The following is a 21742-nucleotide window of genomic DNA, read 5'->3' as shown; positions in this document are numbered from 1 at the left end:
CCTCGCTGAGGTCTGGGAGTGCACGGCGCTCATGTGGGTTACGCGCTGCGAGTTAACCTTTGAAATCCTCCCCGTGCTGCCCGACAGCATCTGCTTGCTCTGTATCGCATTAGTATGGGCAGTCAGGGGTCTCGTGATGGGGGTGGAGACCGGAATGGGTAATGAGCTTTGATTGGCTGCAAGGGCCCGGCAGCCTGGGTCGAAGAGACGTGCAGAGGCTGCAGTCTTGTGTCAGGACCCCCACAGCCCAGATGATGGCACGACGCTCACTCGACGACTGACTGACTGACTGACCGACTGAAGATTGAATCCTGCGTTTGACCTTCCAAGAAGACTCCAGTGAAATATTTATGAGTTCACACTTGATCGTGTGGTAGGCAGAGTTATGTTCATCTCGGGCCACAGCTCTGCCCACCAGCATCTGTGCTGATATGAAACGATAAATTCTGCTCCGGACACTCATCGCAGGGGTTGAAGCGCTTTTCCTTCACAAGAAAGAAGCCGACTAGTAAACAAACCACACTGGAGACTTGTAGTTATTGTGAAGCCTGTTGACTAGCAGTCCTGCAGGTCTGCAAGAGATATATTCAAATAAATGTCTGTCTCATGCAAGAAATTCAAGTAATCCAGCCTCCAGGGTAAAACCAAACGTCATTTATCATGCCCCGGCTGTAAGGAGAGTCAGCCTATGGACCAGTGAGCAGCGCACAGGCAGCCCATGTCCTCCTCATCCATCTTGTGTCAAAGCTCTCATTTGAGCAGGGCCACAGATAAATCAAGCTCCACGCAGCCGAAGCCCTAAAGCTGTAAATTAGAGGCCCCCCGTGGAGAAGCTGCCCCTTCAGATCATGCAGCCACACCCTCATCCAGACAGGACAGTCAAGCCTCAAGTGTTCATTAGATGCCTCAACAACATGCTGCCTCTGTGATGCAGCCTGTGTGGAAACTGTGCAGAGACAACTAGTCGATTAATTGAGTTTGTAGTCAGAAAATTACTTGTCAACAGTTTTAATGGTCATTTGTGAAGCAAAATGGTAAACATCTGCTTGTTTCTGCTTCTCAAATGTGATTGATACTGCTATTTCTTATAAGATTTTAAACAGGGCTGCAACTAACATTCATTTTCTCAATTAAGTGATCAACAGTTTGTATATAAAATGTAAGAAAACAGTGAAAAGTGTCCATGGCATTATCTTCGTAGAGAAGGTGATTCAGTCATTACATGTTTTGTCTGACCAACAGTCAAAAACACAAAAATGTTCAAATAACTATGCTGTAAGACCAAGAAAAGCAGCAAATTGTCGCATTTAAGCTGTAAATGTAAGTTTTAGTCATTTGATTTTTTGGACCTTGGTTGGACAAAATGAGATCCGAAGACATCACAATGGGCTCTGAAAACTGTGACGGTCATTTTTAACAATTTTCTGTAGCTTTATAAATATTTGAGGGGTTTGAAATCATGGGAATAATTGCCAGCAAGTAGAGCTGAAACAGTTTCCAGGAAATTATTTGGCAACTGTTGGATGATTTATCAGAAATAATTTGCCCTTCAAGTGGTTTTTCATGCAAAAATGCCAAACATTTAATGTTTCCAGCCTAAAGATATCCATCTTTAGGTTTTGAACTGTTAGTCAGACAAAATAATGATTAATATTGAGGAAATGATCGGCAGAAAAAATTCTAATGAAAATAATCGTTGCAGCATTATTGGACAAAGTCTATGTCAAAAATGTGATAAGGAATCGTGTCTTTTCACTTAATCGTCTAAAAGAAGGCTTGAAGGCTGAATCCCCAGCAGCGCTTCACCCTTCCAGTAAACGAGATGAGTATTTCGCTGCAAGCCCACTCAGCATCACCCGCAGATCTGTCCACGGGTGGGGTGGGAGTGCTGCAACCTTGGAAAAACAAGCCACCCACAGGAATGACTGTGTCATCATTGCCGTCATCCAATCTGGACCACACACACGTGTGGAGAGTAGGAGTGGAGTGCCAGATCAGTTCTGGCCTGACGAGAGGAGGATGCGGCGCTGGCCTGTGGGGACCAGATGGCCCTCCAGCTCCTGCAGCGGACCCAGGAGTGTGAGACTCCCACAGTAGTGCTTTATAATTGTCCGAGTGTGCGTGAAGGCATTCATAAAGGTTTGTGTGTGATGAGCTCATATCCTAAGCTTAACATGTGGGTAGAACAACATGAAGTGAAAAATAAGAGTTAGAAAAGTGATTGTTTACATGTGTGGTCCACAAACCTTTGACTCTCCGCTCTGTTATCCCTCAGCGCATTTTACCTCCCATCCAACCATCTGCGTCTTGGTTATTTACTTTACTTTCAGCTTTATTTCAGATGCTAAAAAGTCAAATTTGAACAAAAATAAATAAAATATATATATAAAAAAGAGAAAGGTAGAGAAATAAAAAAAAACTGCTAATTGATGAAATAAAGAAGCCACCAAAGCTCATATGAATGGGAAAGGCCACAGGACCTCATTCACTGCTCTAGAATTCAGTCAAAGTTGCCTTTGAAGCTGTATTGTGTATCAGTGCCTGTTGATTGGACTCAGGTGCGAGCTCTCACTGATAAATTTCAGACTACTTGAAACTTCTACTTGAAGGAAAAGCACAGGTGCAAATAATACAATTAATGATGGCTGAATTCCATTTAGCAGCGACACTTTCAGGCTCCTGGTGCTGTTGTGTGGGCTCACTGCTGGATAGAACATAATGAATGTCATAAGCTGCATCTGTCTGTGAATGTGGCCTATTTCAACCTGTTACAGCTCCATCTGTTATCAGCTGATGAGTATTTTTGCAAATATATAGTATTCAAAAGGGTCTTCAGTTGGTGACATTATGATTGAACTCAACCTGTTTCAGCTTCTGTGAAACCTGCCCCACTCCAACTGTTACTAGCATGGGTTTTAACCTACAAATATTACAATTTGGGGAAGAAATGTGGTGCATTTCTGAATGATAATAACAGGGTATTGGCTATTAGCTCAGAGACACTGACTTTCAAAGGGAAAAGCAGTCTCTGAAGGGCACAGAAAACATGCTGATTCACACCAAACTTCTGAGTAGTATACAGTGTTAGCTCTCTGGTGCCAAAGAGCATCGAGTTTCCTTTCAGTACTCACAATCCATGCGCACTGGAATGCATCAATCATTCTTCATATGATACCTGTCACGGCATGAACTATGAAAGCTGTATCCTGTGATTTGATTTCCATCTTTTGTCTCTCAGGTATTTAAAATCCCATTCAGTATCAGGGCAGCTTCACTTAAAAATGAGGGAGCTCTTCCTCATTGTTCCACACCCACTCTCACTTACAGTATTTAAGCGAAAGACCAGTTGAAATAGAGATGAACTACTTTTTTTTTTTTTTTGGTTAAGTTACCAAGCTGTCTTTCATCACTCTGGGGTGTGTGCTCGTCAGTGTCGAATTACGCCCCTTGCAGCAGCTTCCACCATGAAATCTTATGTCAGGCTATTCTGTGAACTGATATCCTTCATCCACATATTGCTTTGGGGACTCACTTGACACAGTTTGTCTGAGTGGTTATTCTGTACAGTTACTGGAGTGTAAAGTCAGTCTGTCCCCATTCAAGTCTTCAGTTGAGTCCCTGCAACATTTCTTTTAAGACTTCAATTCCCTTCTGGATTAGACAGTCAAATGTCTGCATGTACGGAATTTAATTACATCTAAGTAGCAGTTTAACATACTGCAGACAGGCGCTTGTGGATGAAGTGTTCAGATCAGTTCATTAAGTAAATACTAAAAATAGACTGTTACAAGTCCTGCATTCAAATACTCATTTAAGTAAAAGTACAAGGGAACTAGGCTTCAGGCTTCAGAGGCGGCTGAGACTGATTGACATTTGTCATCATTTCCTCTTTGCCACTTGGCATCGAAAATAATGAGCCCAAAACTGCGTGGAGCTGCGATGCGTTCACACGTGTTTCTGTACTGTACACTGTCATAGGCAAAGGAGGTACTGGAAATTTATCACAATTTGCAGGATTTTCTGCTATAGAATCAGGCTTTCATGAAAAGAACTGACAAACATGAGCACCTGCATAGAACAGCCAACAGGAACACCCTCTCTCTGAAATGACCTGTGATTGGTCAGTCCCCTGTCACATGCCATATTCTTTAAAGCGTGAACAGAGCAAAGAAGTGGCGCAGAAGTCTAACTTTCTCTCAGCCCACTTGAAATAAAATATGCTGAAAGGTTATTATTGAATATTTGCCCAGTGACACCAAAATATTACCTCCTACGCCCCTTTAATGGATTAGAAGTGATGCATTCATGTGTAAACATCCCTTTAATGTTGCAGCTGGTAAAGGTGAGGCTATTTGAATTACTTTACATATGGGGTTGCTTAACCTATTCTTTCATAATGTTTTAACTGATTTGTAGTTTATATTAATAATGTAAATCTGCAAAGTAACTAGTAGCTGTCAAAATTTCCTCCAAAATGTAGTACAGCGTAAGTACAAAATAGCAGAAAATAGAAATATTCAAACAAAGTGCAAGTACCTCAACAGCGAACATAAGTACAGCACACGTGTACATGTACTTTGTTACATTCCATCACTGCAGGCAGATCATGACTTTGGCTTTGGGTTTTAGAAATTTTAGGATTAACTAAGATTGTATCATCCAAGTGCATGAGCCAGAATCAACATCAATGACAGCAGATTGTCTTTTTCTTTTTTTAATAGAGCAGAAAAGTGAGCATGTAAACCATTTTTTGCACAGTTCTAGGTTTCCAAAACGGTACAAATTACTTTGTTTCAGTAAGATGTACATCACTTAGAGTAAAAGAAAGGAGAGAATTGTCCACTGAAAACACTATTTACATTTTGTACAATGGAATTAAGTTACACTGTTTCAGGTTTCACCACTTTCAGCCACTCATACAGCAATTAAGATACATTTTGCACAATTAGTAGAAGCTGAAAACTACAACTAAATGAATTAAACTGGAAGACCTCTGAATCAGGGAACAATCATGTGCAGAGACATAAGGTAAGAGCAGTCTATTTTACTGTCTGCAATGAATGCTTATTTCTACGTCCTTTTAAGGGACACATTTAAGATTGGAGTGATTCTCACTATTTGAGGCACCTGCTATGATAGAGGTTAGGTTTATCTTAATAGGGACTATATATCCAACTGATACAGAGAAAAGGTAAAAATCAGGGCATGACAGTGGAGGTTTGAGCTTGATATATGTAAAAAAAATCTATTTTGTACAACAGTATGCCCTTCACATAGCTCCCTGGAGAGATTTATTTTTTGTTTCAGTGCTTTTCTGAAAGGGTTTTTTACAAATCTTGCAGGTACATGAGCAGGTTATAACAAGGTAACCGAATAATGGCACAGGTAGGAGCTGACGATGCACCTGACGGAGCATGCAAACAGCCCCTCAAAGAGGACAATGACAACACGGGTGCAGCACGATAACTAAGAGAAAATCATGAGGTAGATGGCTGATGGTGAAAGAGTGCAACAGAAAGACTTCTTTGTCATTCTTCAATCTGGATTAACGTAAAAAAGCTCAACTAAATTGAATCGTGGAGGCGGTGTCACATGAAGCAGGAAACAAAATCTGGAAGGTGGCTCCTCCTGGTAGTTTGTTCTTCATAAATGAGTTCCCTCAACTTTAAAGGAAGCAGCTTTCCTTCACAGTGAGCAAAGACTAAATGCGAAGGGTACAAAACTCAGAACCGTAGCATCAGACAGACTAAGAACTGCACACGACTGAACTTGGCTAATGTAAAAGCTGTTCATGGGACAGAGAAGGTCTGATTCAAATATGCAGGACATCAGTCTTCAGGTTAGTGTTTTTTACACTGTACAGGTGTTCAACTAAACAACTTATCAAATGTCTGACACCTGGGAGTATTTACATTTTCACATTTATAAATATTGTGCATTAGTTAGTAACAGTGATCCTGAGATGCACGTCACCGTCTCATCTATGAGAGTCCATGCTCCCGACACTCCCTTAAAACCAGATTCATGATGGCTTCCTCGAAATTAAAACAAGAAAAATCACTCGCTCAGCTCTTCAACAGCTCTTTCATGTGATTCAGTTACTTTCCTATAAAAAACAGAAGGACCAGACAAAAAGAGATTGTCCTGATTGGAGATCATCAAGAGGAAAACAGCCTGGACAGAAACCCCGTCTCTGACCAGAAACACCTTGGATCCCTCAGCAGAGGAGGGAGTCCACGCTAAAGCACTTTAAAAAAGAATAAAGGGGATGAGAGAAACTGGAAATGACGATGGAGGGGGGAGGGGGTCAAGGCAGGGCTACGTTTCCGCGGTGGCTGCAGGATCATAGCTGGGCTAGTTCTGCTTGTTGCCATACATGAGGGGGATGATGTAGACGGAGATGTCGTCTCCAGAGCCTAATCTGTCGTTCGATATCCTCCAGCCTCGGTCCTTCAGCACCCCTCGTGCTCTCATGACCAGGTCTTGAGCTGCCATTGTGTACCTGCAATGAGAAGAGTGATTAACGATTAAAGCGCAGTCAAACATGCTGATATGCAAGAGGATAAATGTTCACAGCTGATAATAACGACGCAGTGTTTGACATCTACCTGCAGCCAGATGAAAAAAAGAAAATATTATGGTGAACTTTCAAAACTAAGCTAAGAAGAGAAGAGTCAGAGCGCCCCGTTAATAGCCTGACAAGCTTTTCCTCGACATCAGAGAAATTACTTATCTAAATGTTTGGAAATTTGCATAATTACAACAAGATAGCGATGCTCATCCTGTACAAATAAGACTGGGGTGAGAGGAAGTTCAGGCCTGACTGGCAGCTGCAGCTGTGCGATGAGTGAACGTGCCTGTGCTGGTCGTCTGGGTCGCAGTTGGCCAGGAAACAGGTGACTGCCTCAGCTACTTCCTGATTCGAGAGGACGTCCCACAGACCGTCAGTTCCCAGCACCATAACGTCATCGGCTCCGTGCTCACACTGCGCCAAAGGGTAGACTTTGACCTGAAGGTGAAGGGAAAAAAAAACATCCAAGGGTTGCGAGATGGATGGTTTCTAGGAATTATCTGAACCTGTTACGTAAATTTCCTATTAAGATGTCACATAGAAGGCTAGTGCTGCATTCACACGTCGTCTGCAGAATGGGAAGAATGGGAAACACACACCTTATTCCAACTTGGGAGTGTTCATGTATCATTAAAGGGTGGTTAGCCTTAGTGTTAACCTTGTAGTCACACCAGATCTATTTGTGGCAGCTTGTTCCCAATTGAAACAAAAAGCGTATAACTCATATACAAAATTAGCTGAATCAATTATATTAGTGTTACTACAGGATTGAATTTTGATGCAACTGCCAGCAGTGGTGTTTTCTTGGCATGTCAAATTCATGATATCTCCGAAGAAGTCAGAGGCTAAAAAGGTAGCTTTGGCTTCATTTGTTGAGGTTTTATGATATCAACTTTTAAGATTTGTCGTTGTCGCAAATAGTCGTTGAAGTATTTCAGTCTGGACCAAAGTAGAGGACAGACAGACATTACGCTAGCTGCTAGCATGGCTGAAGATTCAACAGCAACATATGAATCATCCACAGACATGGACATCCTCACTGATGATTTCTTTGGTAGAAATGTGTGTGTGTGGATTATACTGAGTAACAGGGACGCTGTTTCCAGAAGGAATTCTCTAAATAGACTTTTTCATAGCACAAATAATACCTAAAAAAATCGATGCAGGGCTCGACCCCACTGAAGTGAGAAAATCTGATTCCATTTTGTAATTTGGATAAAATCACCTTTTAAATCCCACTTTCTTGGAACATCTTCCTCTATATATTTTTCTGAAAGCTACTGAAGTTAAGAGATATGTTACTGTGGCAACTCTTGTGAGGCACAACCTTTCAAATTACTATGCCTGAACTGAAGCATACTATAAAATAGTGAGAGGAAATACACCCAGTGGCCTTGGACTCTGCAGGAAAAGAAAAAAACCTGCCATAGTTTGGTTGCTTGGTTGGTTGCAAGTAATTCCTTTGCTACTGTGGGGGAGTTGCCTATTCACAGCAGGCGGATGCCAACTTACTGCAGAGGCTACTGCGAAAAGAGCACAGCATGACCACAGCGGCTGTCAAAGTGGTTGTAATGGAATCAGAATGACCTCCACATTGGATCATGAGCCCTCATGTTGTGGTAAACCTTGTGATTTAAGTCAAGCTTGGCAAGAGATAGAAGGACCGAGGCTATCAACACATGAAAGAGCCGGCAGTTCGAAGAATCAATATCAAAACAGGGATTTCAACAGCGACAAAATATCTCTGGAAGAGGTGTTATGACCAGAGCGTTTCATTTCTGACCCAATGCTTGTATTTGGTCTCGTGATAACAATCATCTGATGACTCTTAAATGTCAAGGTTGGCTTGTTTCTGAGCCTCTTTTTTGTAACCCAAGAGAAATCATGTTTACAGAACCCGTGCATGGCGCTCTCCCACCTCTCCCACCTCTCCCACCTCTCCCACACACACGATTTCTTTATATAGTAATTATCTATTTTTCATGGCACTGAAACATCCAGCGAGACCTCTCACGCTCAGGTTTGACATGTCTTACATACTAATAGCATGTTTACAGTCAATAGTGACCACAAGCATATGAGAGGAAAACATCAGAAAAGAAATGCAACATCAAAAAGGAAGCTGAACTACGGCTGAACTCGGAGGGAAATGAATTAAAGATCAAGAGAATTTCATGGGCTTCATGCCTGCTGCAATCATGTGCCGTGGACAACTGGGAAGGAAAGGAGTCATTTGAGAGCGACGGCCGGTGAGGAATGTTGATGTGCACATTGACCACTTAGTTCACAGTGTGGACTGTTAATGGCTAAAGGCATTTTACATCGTTACCGCCGTGCTCGCCTTTTATCGGGAGGCCAAGTTCAAATAAAAGGAGAGATCACTGTTAACGAACTGATTAAAGATGTGAGTTCCACGATTGTATTTTGTATTTTCAAAATGCAGAAATGCTTTAATGTCCATGAGGTGATGCTCTGACCCTCGACAATCAAACAGGAACAAATCCAGAGAAGAGGAAGCAAAGATTTCTTCACCAAATGCATCACAAGACGTGTGTGTGTGTGTGTGTGTGTGTGTGTGTGTGTGTGTGTGTGTGTGTGCTTTCATCCTTTATTTGTTTACCTTTTTTAAAATCTTTTTTCTGTGTGCAAAAAGTTCACATCCTGTATCTGGAAGAAATGTGGTGTAGCGGAAATGAAGGAAATCACTCACTGACTTGACGGTTAGTCATGTATAAAGGATAATGTGAATTTGTCTGTACACGCTGTGCAGGAGGACATAATGAAGGACAACGTGGGGCCTACCTCTGGGCAGCAGGACAGGAAGGGCTTAATGTAGATGTTGGAGTCGTGCACTTTCAGATTGTGGTCCCCAAGACCTCGAGTGACCCCGATGGTCGCCAGCACACGAGCCTGCAACAGACCAGAAGCATGTGAAGCTCAACTCCATGTGAGTCGAGCAAAGCAGCAACCCACTGAAAAGTGTTCCACATTCACAGTGCTTCTTATTTTCTTATATTCTTTTCTGAACAGAGAGACAAGAGGGAGACAGTGGAAGTCTTCAGGGACATTTTGAGTTTATTATAACTCAGGTTTTATTTTTGTAGCTTTCTGTAAGTTATCATTGTACGCAGCAAAGTAATTTCTGAGACGTGGGCCCCGTCGCTGCAACAGATTCAACAAGAGTATTATTACACCATTTTATTTGGAGGTAAAACCTGCAGCTGAAATGCACAGGGAAACCATGCACGCACAAAAACAGCAAGTGGAAGCCGAGCCAGGAAAGTGGTCTGTGAGGACAGTTTGGATCAGAATTCTACAGTCTGACTTTATTTTCTCTTCCAAGTAAGTTTGGCTAATCGGAGGATTCGTTTAAAGCCGCCCATCTGACTGCTTGTGTTCATCTCCCTGCCTGATTTTTTTCTGGATGTCACTGCACTCACATCTAAGCAATTATTGGTGACTGTAATATTCTCATTAGCATTAGGAATGATCGGCCAAAAGGAAAGACGCACAACTAAGACCTAAATTGTGCTAAACTGGAATGATCTGCTCCTCCTAGAGGAGCAGGCTTGTGGAAACCTGTCTGATATGTCAAGTGGGGTGTGATAAGTAGGTAAAGAATATTTTGGCAGCAGTGCAGGTTCCTGTTCCTGAGCACATGATTAACCCCAAGCTGCTCTAATGACTTACTAGTGTGTGCTGGAACTTGGAAGCAAGATATTTTTGACCAAGAGCATATAATACCTAGTGTCCCAGTGAATCCTCCCTGGATGAATGTAAGACTTAGCTCGTTAAAATACTATATGACTTCAGTGACCTTTCTGAGTCTACTGCATTCGTCCCTGATAATTATTAAGAATAACCTGCATGAAGCATCCTGTGCCACATTTCAGTGATGGTTACAGGCTAATTCCAGTGGGAATCTTTAGCCCTTTTTAAACAGAGGCCATGCAGAACTGCCGTAAAGACTCATCATTCTGCCTGATTTGCTTTTTTAGACTGAACCAAACAATGCTGGCATAACACTGCCCCGGTGTGATTTTAGATCCATGCCGGTGTTTTAAAAGAAACGTGACATGGAACTCAACAGATGGCATCTAAAAGCTCTGGTTTCCCAATTTTACACAGGTGTTGACTCGGTTACTACATCTGCTGTGGTCCCCGATTCCGTCTTCATACGCTTTACACAGAACGGTGAGGCGGAATAACAGCGCAACATTCCCGCCTTGAAGAGGCTGGATAACAGGAGCTTTATCTGGATGGATGAGCAGCATTTAGGCAAATGAACACAAACTCATCGTCAGCATCTTCCAGTTTCGTGAGCACCTAATGATCGTTCCCCATTCCCCAGGCGCCATCAAACTCATTTGTAAGCCGTACAAAACTCTATCTGACTCCTACTGTCTGCACAGATCGTCACAGACGCTTCTAAAAATGGCTGCTGGCACAGGACTGGGGGAACTGGGCTAATTGAATCTACTGTACAGCGAATGAGACAGAGCGGCACATAAGGACGGGGAGAGGAGCGTGAGAGGGCGAGTGAGGCCTGGTAGGAATGAGCCTGGATCAGTATGCAGGACAGAGAGGTGGAGAGAGACGGAGACAGAGAGGTGGAGAGCGTTTAAAGTGGCGGCAAAGCTCCTCCGGCGGAGAAGGGGAAACATCCTGGGATTAATTGTTGAGCGTTGGGGCCCAGCAGGCTGCGCGCCGGGCTTTGAAGTGCTCTGGCGTTCCTCTCCCTCGCACAAAGCCCCCTCGCTCTATCTACCCATCCATCTCCGCGCCTCACTTCAAAGGGAGAGGACGCGACGTGGGCACGGCCAACTGTGCGAGGGGCAAACCTGAATGCGGTTTCCGACAGGGAGCATGGTGGGGCGACATCTGCCCCACTCATCAGTCAGACCTAAATCTACTGTCAGTCTGTGTTAAACAGAAAACCGGAGAAGGCCAGACTGAGAACATATTCACATCTATCATGTTTCCTATCTAACCTTTTCGGTGCAACAAGGACAAGAAGCCACATGCACAGCATCACTGAAAGAAAGGGAAATGTCATGAACAGTGTGCTGAGCTTTTTGCCCTTTTCTTGTGTCAAAACGCCAAGATTCTGCTGCATGTCAGTGCTTCAGGGGCGCTGTATTACAATTAACACGCGTCACTTCTTGGACACTTTCATCTGTCTTTCGTCATCTAACGGGAGTCCCACCTTTGGCCCCTGGCGGTGTTCATGCTACATTTTACCTGCAGAGGGACATAAAAGCACGGATCCATTAGAGCTGAGGTATTTTCTGTGCCATAGGTTGGTGCAGGATGTGAATCCTTGTGGAAAAAGAGGCCAGGAATGCTTTCCACTAGCTGGCTCCTCCACACAGTGACAGGGGAGGATGGGGGGGGGGGGCTGACTAATGGTGCCCTGGCGAGCTTTGATTACAGGCCAGGCGCACAAGGCCGTGGGAGTAACTCTGTCAGCAAGTGGCTGCCGAGCACCTCTTACCTTCTTTCCTTCGCCGTAGATCAGGGGAAACTTCAGGTCATCGTCCTCGATGGTTTTATACGCCCTGCACAGAGGAGAGAGGACACTTTAATGGGTTTCTGGTTTATAGCAGGCAGCACACACGTGCCCTGGAGATACACTGCCTCCGCACCCCCCTGCAGGCCCTGCTGTCGAGGTGACTGGCACAGAGAGAAAGAGTATGCTGGGAGGGAAAAGAGAGATGGCGAGGAAAAAAATCCACCCAGACATCACACAGAGAACGGCAGAGAGCCTGAGCATATTTCTCTCCTTTTTTTTTTTTTTTCGCTCTAACTGATCTTGTAAAAGTCTCCCTAGCGACAAAGAGTGAAATGTCTATGGATGTCTCTTGGATTACTGTTGGTTTTCTGTGACGGCCTGCTGCAGCTGTGTGTGTGTACGTGCATGTATGCATCTGAAAGCCTGGATGTAAAGCAGCTGAATGATGCAAGAGTATCCACGTTTACATTCCCCCGCTCTCAGAGCAGTGTTTAAACTTCCCCAACTAATGAATAATTTACAATCTTCAGACTGGAACCAGACAGATCTGCAGTACAAGGAAAAAGACTCTATCATACTGTATATATTCATGCCAGGTCTTCACGTACACTTTTCACCTCTACAGCTCAGAGACGTGCAGTGAAGAAACTCTGCTCTCTGGCCCGAGTGTGGTTTTGTGTCACCCACAAACAGTTTTACTTCAGAGGAACAGCTGTGTCACTTTACAGTATCTGAAACATTACAAATTTGAGCCAATTTCCAGCAGGGCTGCCAGGACAAAGTTTTCCATTCACAACTCACACCAGGTGCTACCAATAGAAAAATCTGGCTCTGCTTGGAGGCAGAGTCCTAACCTGGCCCGACTAACAGTTACAAATACAGGTTATGCTGCATACTGGAGGAAAAGAAGGAAGAAATGCTCACTGAAGTGAATTCAGAATGCTTTTGATTGTAGAAAATAACAGCTATCTAGTCTGAAAAGCTGCTTAAAACAGACCTGACGTGTTATTTGCAAATATATAATATATGTGACCCAGGTCCGCCCCGCGCACCTTATCCAACGTATTTCAGCTGCTGTGAAGCAGATTAGCAGGGACCGCGGTGGTTTTTACATTACTGCTGGTTCCACTCAGAGAGACCATATGTTTCCACCTTAGGCGAGCGCTATACTGCTGCACTCAGCACTTTTTTAACAGTGTGCAGAGCGAGGACTATCACAGAGAACGCAGCCCACAAACACAGAAATACAGTTTGCAGCCTGAGACTCTTCCAAGCTGAGAGCTGTGGCACAAAATAACACTTCGTAGAACAGTTTCCTCACTAATGTTTGCAATATTCATGGTGTGGAAAAACCTCTAAAACAGCAGTTTGATGATGGAAGAGTTGAACTGAGCATTAAAGCAGGCATTAATTGAACTGGGGCAGGGCTTACCTTCTCTATTTTCTATTTCTCTTTAAAAAAGGAAACCATTTTTGCTGCCATATCACTCCCAACTTCTTTCATTTGAGGATTTCACCTTCAAGAAGTGTTAGTCTCCTAAAAAAACCAAACCAAAAAAAACCCTACAACACAGACAGACACTTCATGTCATTATTTCAAAGATGTTTTGGATGAAATCCCCAGAGCCTGCTGTCGGGGACACTCTCCCTCTCGAGACTTGTGTTTACAGCGAATCCATCCTGTCAGACTGGAGATAACAAGTGTGTGACAGAAAGAGAGAGATACACATTAATCCTGTTATAATACCTGCCTCACGATCAGGGACACAGAGTCTGCCCCCCCTCAAAAAAAAAAAAAAAAAAAAAAAAAAAAAGATGAGGAGGAGAGCTGCTCAAGGGCAGTACTGTTTGACCACAACACTGAGCGCTTTCACATTCAAGGGCTGTTTGGACGCCCGATACGTTGCAGAGTGGCTGAGAGGGAGAGAGTGGGGGAGGGGGAAGGTATGCAGGGAGGGAGGGGGGTTGTATCATCCTCTCTGCAGGTGACGAGAGGTGGGCGGGAGAGGAGAGGAGTGATGTCATCTCTGCTCGGCGCACGGAGGGGTGACAGAGAAACATTAGCAGTGTGTGCTCAGCATCCCCATCTGCGCACACACACTTATATACATCTCCACGCGCAGACACACACACAGACACACACACCCGTCGGCAGACTTTGAGGTGACATTGCGGCGGGCCTGTGTCAGCACCGGATGAGTCAGACAAATTGGAGCAACTGACAGTCGGGCTCAAATAAACTTTCTGGCCAGCCTTGATGGGCTTTCATGGCGATGCGTTCAGGTGCAAAGCAAGGGGCAACGGTAAATGGCAGCGACCCAGCGACTGTCCGAATGTAAGCTGTAGGCCGAAGTCGCAGTACAAAGGCAGCAGAGGAGGAGCAGGAGTGTATGACAGTGATGAAGGTGTGTGTTTGTCTCGCTCCTCTCTCATTCATTGTCTATAGGATCAGGGGGAGGACAGACACCCCAGTGGGCGTGGGCGCTAAAGAGATACAGCTTGAGCGCCATTCATTGTCATTTATCATTGCCCTCCTATGTGGTCTGCACACCATCTTTCTTTTTCCGTCTTTACATCTCACTAGCCTTTTTCTTCCGAGCCAATTCCTCTCCTCTTTTATCTCTATTTCTATGTTAACAGCATACCTCACTCTTTACATTTTTCTCTGTCTTTGAAGCAATTTCCTTCTCATTTGTTCTGTGCCCCCACCCCCCTCTGTCCTCTCCAGCCTCCCACCCTCCTCCTCACCTTCCCTCTGCCTGGCTGGCTGTGTTTTGCCGTAGTGTTTGGATCTTGTCGGACACGGCCGACCGCTCAACATCCATCACTCCGGGACGTCTCACAAACAAAACCTCCCGCCATCCTGGACGGCGTCCACCATTAGAGTCTGCAACGCCAAAGCCGGCTCGCACACTCACACTGGCCAAAGGAGGGGAGGTAAAGAAAGAACACAGAGCGAGGTGGGCTGCGGACCTGTATGCCTTCATTAGAGCATGGCCTTGATCATGGATGCCTTTGAGGGAACTGGATGGCAGCTTACACCCACAGACACGCAGCATGTGGGCACACTGGCTGCACATAGAAGTGCACATGCACAGACAGAGAGCTGCAGAGACATTAAACAACAGGATCCTCTGTACCTATAGAGCATCTGAACTGCACCTATAAAAGATGACACACTTAAGTCACACCCACGCACATCAGAGCGATCAGCCACGGCGGCTGACAGGTTACTAATTTAAGACCCAGACTTAGTCCGGGTGAAATGAGCAGAACTGGGTTATGGGTAGAACCTGATTAAAAATACATCACAGGCCGTCTGCACTGGTGAGACAGTAAGCAGGCAGACGGAAGGCTGAGAGTTCTGGGCCTAATAAGGAACACAGCCGCCGATTGACCTACATCTGCTCAACCAAGCGGTGCCGCAAAGCACAACTGCACAGAGGTGGTGTCAGAAGACATACTGCTCACCTCTCCTGTGTCACCTGAACCTATCACTCATAGATCTATATGCATACGTGCACATCGCACATGCAGACCACAGTTTCTGCAGACATAATTAAAACACTTCAAGAGTAAAGAAGCTCAATGTTAAAATAAGCAGAGCACCAGTATAATTTAGATGTTTACCTGTACTTGACTAATTCTGTTTAATACCACTTTATTTCTAATCCACTGCAGTCCATAAGCCAATGTTCTTTTATCCAACTACATTTATCCGATAGCTCACCGGACATATTAAGACTTTACACACAAAGTACCTTGTTAGATATATAGTGGAACAGATTCCACCTCCAGTATATAAACTTTCTTCACCTTAACCAGCGACAGCATGAAAAGTGCTGCATCAGTAATAATGGTCCGCTATAATATTAAAAAATTCAGTTTGCTACTTTAAGCATATTTTCTGTTAATACCATTGTACTTGGTCATGGAAGACATCATTTATTTGTACTGTATGTATGTGGAAGTACAAAGGGTTAGCCCAGCCCATTTATATCATTGTATATTATATTATTACCGATTCATTCATCTGGAAACAGCCGTTTAATGTTGAAGCTAGTTGAAGTGGAGCTAATTTTAGCTGTTTATCAGCTGTGTACCACTGCATCATATTTTCATTTTAGGTTTTGAGATCCACAAAGTAACTACTGACTGTAGCTGTCAAATAAAGACAGAGGAGTGAAATGTCTAATATTTCATTGTGACATGTAGTGGAAGTAGCATAAAAGTACCTCAGACTTGTACGTAAATACATAACTAAATTACCTTCACACCCTAACCCTAACCCTTGCAAGTAAGACTGGAAACACAGAACTTTAACTTGCCTTATTGCGGTACTGCTACTTTAAGGCATCTGAATGCTACTTCCACCACTGGCAGAAGCTGCACAGGTGAGTCAGGTGTCTGTGCTTGGTTAATGTGTCCTAATGTTGAAACTCTGTCTCATTAGACACATTTAAGACTCCTATTAAAGTGCTGATTGCGTCACCTCTTTGATCGCTGAGATCCTCAGATTATTACATCTGACATTTAGCCTAACCAGCGCAGTGTCCGTTCAAAACGTGCCTGTTCGGGTTGCTCTGATTGCTCGTCCTCCGGCATCTCTGCTGGCAGCTTTCATGAGAAGCGCTCATCCAAGCTACTTCAAGCAACACTGTTACACTACAGTTGTTGAGAAAATCGAAGGACAGACAGACAGATATTCCTTCCACTTAACCTAATGTGACCTCAGTAGAAGTGGTTGTAACTGTGATTGCGTTATTTTAGGGTCCTCACAATTAAATTATATCATCCACACCCTGGATGCTTCTCTACTATCTTTTGTCTCACTTTCACATTTCCATCTGTTTGTCATTCTGTACGTACTCTCTCTTTTCTTCCCTCTCACACCATCACTCTCCACAGAAATATAAAGAGCCGGATCCTTGATGCGCCCACATATTCCTTCTTACCTCCTTCACGCACACAGAAGCAGAGAAGTCAAGGCCACTTCCAGGCCTCCCTCTCACAGTGAACCTGTGAATGGCTTTTTTACACTGCTGCACACTGAATGGGATGGAAATTGCTGCTACTGGCTATTTCCATCAGGGGTACATTATAGGAAATCACTCAAATGTAGAAAATGTCACAAATTAATGTTTTAGCAAGGCGTAATTATATGAGGCTAGGTAGCAAAAATTATTTTCACACAAATTTCTCTCACAGGGCTCATAAACGGATTCTGCCAGATACACAGGAAGTGTAAGGGTGTAAAAAATTGAACAGATAAAGCGTTAAATAATTTAGCAGGAAAGCAGAGGAGAGACTTACCGTCACACATACTAAAGGAAAATGCAAAATAGGAGAAAAAAAACAAAAAACAGCGGTATCCCTGTTGTTTGCATGCTGTGTCACTCGTGCATTGTATTTGACATTAGGAGATTAATACAATCAGCAAATCAGTCCAAAAACATCAATGACACCCACCATCCTGCCATGGTGAAGTCACGGTACAGCATCCTCTTCCCCACCTCCTTCCTCTGGACTCTCCTCGGGAATTCCAGATGTGTGAACTCGTTCCCTAATAAGTGGGGCTGCATGTAGGCCTTTGATATGAAACGGGGAAAAAAAAAAAACAGAAAAAGAAGATTGATGCGCCCAGGGGAGAGGAAAAACAATTCCATAGTCTATTAAGCTGGCAAAGAGAGCAGGCAGTGTAAGAGAGACAGAGCTAAGCATAGCTGGTGTCTCAACGGGAAGGGAGGTCAGCTCTGCTAATATCTGACAGCTGTGCTCGCTAGAGAGTAGCCGAGGAAGGTTCTGTCTTACCAGGAACTGCAGTCGCCGTCTCTCTGACTCTGGCGTGAACTCTGTTGACATGGGGATGACCTCCCCGGCCCGGACGATGATAGCTCTGAGGGACAGCAGCAGACAAAACAAAACTCTCTTTACTTAAGCTGCCTGTTGCTCCTGCTGGCTGCAGGGCGGCCGAAGGTGAGCGACAGGCCTGTGTGTGTTATTACAAGGGTGTGTGTGTATGAGTGTGTGTCCCTCACCTGCTGTCCCCAGCGTTCCCAACGTACAGCTTCCCAAGCATAAAGACGGTCACTAGAGCAGTGCAGCCACCTGAGATGTTGTAGACTGCTTTCTCCTTTTCTATCTGCACATCCTGAATACACACACACACACACACACACACACACACACACACACACACACACACACACACACACACACACACACACACACACACAAATGTATCTTCTGATGAGAGCACATAATCCAGACCCATCCTCTGCACATAATCATATTTCTAATCATAACAGCCTTCAAAAACTTTTTCCTATCACGCAGCTGCACATAACATGTAAGCAATAATCCGATACAGAGTAAAATATTGCCCTGATACTTAAAACCTGCCATGATGCTATTATTAATTATAGCAACATAATGAATTCATTTATCAATAGCACCATGAGTCAAGGAGCAATAAAACGGAATGAAGACCAAAAAGATTGAGTGAAAGTTTGGAGGGACTGCTGGTTATTACGCCAGTTAATTAGCCCAGATTAATTTGTTGCTAATTAAACCAAAAAAAAAATATGTGAAAAAAAAACCCCCCATGCTATCAGTTCATTAATTAGATGAATAATTAACCTGTCAGCAAATTAATCAAAACGCCAACATAAATTTCAACTGAGCTGCTCACACTTGGTTTAACCCTTTAATGCTCATCGTGGCTATAGTTGGTCTGCGGCTCCTGAGGGGCCATTCATCGCAAAACAGAAGCAGGAAGTGATCCCGGGGAAATGGATGACCCCTCCAGCGCCTCTCTCGCACCCCCCTGTCACTATCAACAGATTGAGTGGGATGAGAAATGCTGGAGATCGCATTTGCAGCGAGGCCATCTCTAACATGTTTTCCCAAGAGGGATGTTACCCCAACTAAATCATATCGCCTTCTGCTCGGCTGCTGACGACCTCCATCTGTCAGTGAATGTGTGTTTGTGTACAGTCAGTGTGTGCGTGTTTCTCTGACAGTGGACTGCAGTGTCTGCATACATTGTGTGCATAAATATGTGTGTTTTTCTGCAGACTAACTGGCATGTGGGTTTGGATGCACGCACTCCATCGTCCTCTCTGGCTACAGAAGAAGCACGCGCACATGCACAGACCTCTGTTTGCTGCTATACATATTTCTGTGTGTGTGTGTGTGTATTACTCACACTGTGGGGACATAAATCTGTTTACACATTCACGTTGTGGGGACTCGCCTCCATTAAGGGGACAAAATGCAAGTCCCCATAATATAAATCATTACATTTTAGAGTGACGACTTGGTTTAAGGTTTTAGGTTAGGGTTAGACAAGTAGTGGTTATGGTTATGGTTTGGGCAAGTCTCCAGGAAATGAATGTAAGTCTATGTAATGCCCCCAGAAGTGATGGAAACGCAACTGTGTGTGTGTATATTTGTGTGCATGCGCATGTGTGTGTGTCAGGGAGGGCGAACAAATGTGTCCTTCACCCTGAATGAATTATGTATCCAAAGTGAGCCAAACATATTTACCCTGGCTGTATCCAATACCTCTCGCTGCAGGCAAAGTCTTTAATAATGAAAACGTCTGCATAAACATCCACACCTTTCTCCTCTCCTCTCCTGCCAGGAAGACTCTAACAACTGATGTAAATAGCCCGCAAGCAGAGAGACAGGAAAAGCCCAAACACACATCCCATTCTACCAAACCGCCATAACTAGCATCCTAATGCAATAAAATGTTTCTGCACTTCTTCAAATTAAGCTCTTTATTGCCTCCTTGAAAGAAGAGAAAATATCAAGAGACAGGACAGACAAATCAGGAACTGTCCAATTTCACATCACTTCCACATCGCATCATATGACCACACCAGCCCATGAGGAAAATAACTGAAGTAATCAGCAAGCGAGTTAAAAAAAAATCTCCCAGTGAGAGGACAATAGAAGCAGATTACTCTCAAAATCAGCATGAATGTGAAAAAAGAAGTAACACAACACTATAGGTGTAGACGAAATGCACTGTGCAGTCCACATCCACAAGTCACCACACTAAATTACAGTAACTGTCATTTTAATGCAGTGAAGGTTTTATTTTAGCTGAACCTCAAGAAACTCAAACACCTGCCATGCAAACAAACAATGTAATGCAGTCGCCTGTTTAATTAAATAGATATTTCTACAAATTGGACACAAGGTGCGTTCACAGTAGATGTGGGTAAACATGTCATAGGTTGTGAATGAGCTATTTTGTTCGACATATTGTGTCATGAAAGCCACCTTCTTCACAGCAATGTTCATTTAATGGTCCCTTCTCCACGCTGTCTGCAGCGCTGTACGTCAGTGAGTTTGCAGAATCAACGAGAGCCTAAAGTTACCAGGCCTAAAAACATGGGAGAAAAAAAAAAAAAACTTGAAAGAGTGATGGCAGGAAAAGAGGCTGAACGTCAAAAAGAAGGAAAACTGATGACGGACAGTGAGACAGGTAATTAACTGAATTAATCATTTTAAACTAATTAGCCAAATCAGTGGCATATCAGCTGTTTCTGAGCGCGAGATTGACCTTTCGGCAAATTCTTCGAAGAAAAAAAAAAAAGAAACAGCTAAAGCTCCTTTAATACAGACATTAATAACCTGCTGCCAACACACACTCACACACCTTGACACTGTGACTGGAACAGATCAACAGTATGCACACACATTTATTTGTTTTGTCTGTGTGGGAAAGGATCGATACCAGTCTCAGGTCGGTCATGGCTGCAGCCAGGAGGCAATTAGCAAAAGAGGGCAGAGTAAAAAGCTAGCCCGTGTTAAAAAAAATCGTGTTAGATATTCCATTCAAACTAGACTATGTTTGATTTTATGTCTAACCCACTGCAGGAGTCTGCTGTTCGCCTGAGCCACCTCCTGGTGATGATAACTGACTCTGCTTTTGCACTTTCTGCACAGATTATACAATTGAATTATAATACTGTAAATACTGAGCATGTTATGCTAGTCAGGCTAGCTGTGTCACTGTTTCCAGTCTTTGCAAAGCTAAGCTAAGCTAACTTGCTAAAAAACAAACTAGCAATTAGAGTTGGGCGGTATCCAAATTATGATACCGTCAAATCTTCCCCACATTTTCCCGGGGTATACGGTATTACTGTGACTAATTAAAAATCACTTTGCAGGGCAGCGTGACATGCGCGCAGTTCAGACGGTCAATGCTCACGCGAAGAAGCACCAGTCCTAACTTGTAGCACACCAGAATGACGGGGAGAAACAGTTAAAAGCCTCTACCAAGCACTACCACCCAAACGAAACATAATTCATACCCCAAGAAATTATATGCGCATGTAACGAAAAAACGCAAATAGCGCAATTGTACGGCATCCACTGATTTCACCGCTTCACGCAAACCACAAAAGCCCGGTATCATATGAAAGCAGAGTCTGATGATCACGAAGATACTGTGTGACAGAAACTCGGCGAGCTAGCAGCCAAAGAGTAGCCGAAAAAATCCATCCATCCATCCATTTTCTATGCCGCTTATCCCTCTCGGGGTCGCGGGGGGGCCAGAGCCTATCTCGGCTGTCAATGGGCGGAAGGTGGGGTACACCCTGGACCGGTCGCCAGCCGATCGCAGGGCACATACACACAAACAT

At 43.9% G+C, this 21742-nt stretch overlaps 1 protein-coding gene across 1 annotated transcript in view; it reads right to left on the bottom strand.

Annotated features, from left to right (window-relative positions):
* Nucleotides 1–4704: 4704 nt before the first annotated feature.
* ppm1h (protein phosphatase, Mg2+/Mn2+ dependent, 1H) overlaps nt 4705–21742 on the bottom strand; it is a 34697-nt gene continuing 17659 nt past the window's right edge. The window contains exons 4-10 of the mRNA XM_070971629.1: nt 18122–18234; nt 17895–17979; nt 17553–17671; nt 12066–12129; nt 9374–9481; nt 6858–7009; nt 4705–6502 (exon numbers count right to left, since the gene is read on the bottom strand). Coding sequence (XP_070827730.1) covers nt 6355–6502; nt 6858–7009; nt 9374–9481; nt 12066–12129; nt 17553–17671; nt 17895–17979; nt 18122–18234 — 789 coding nt within the window. The 3' untranslated portion in view covers nt 4705–6354. The remainder of the gene's footprint in view (nt 6503–6857; nt 7010–9373; nt 9482–12065; nt 12130–17552; nt 17672–17894; nt 17980–18121; nt 18235–21742) is intronic.

The sequence above is a fragment of the Chaetodon trifascialis genome, chromosome 10, assembly GCF_039877785.1.
Source record: "Chaetodon trifascialis isolate fChaTrf1 chromosome 10, fChaTrf1.hap1, whole genome shotgun sequence".
Lineage (NCBI taxonomy): Eukaryota > Metazoa > Chordata > Actinopteri > Chaetodontiformes > Chaetodontidae > Chaetodon > Chaetodon trifascialis.
Note: the sequence above shows the minus strand (reverse complement) of the source record. Positions and strands in the feature narration are given on the sequence as shown.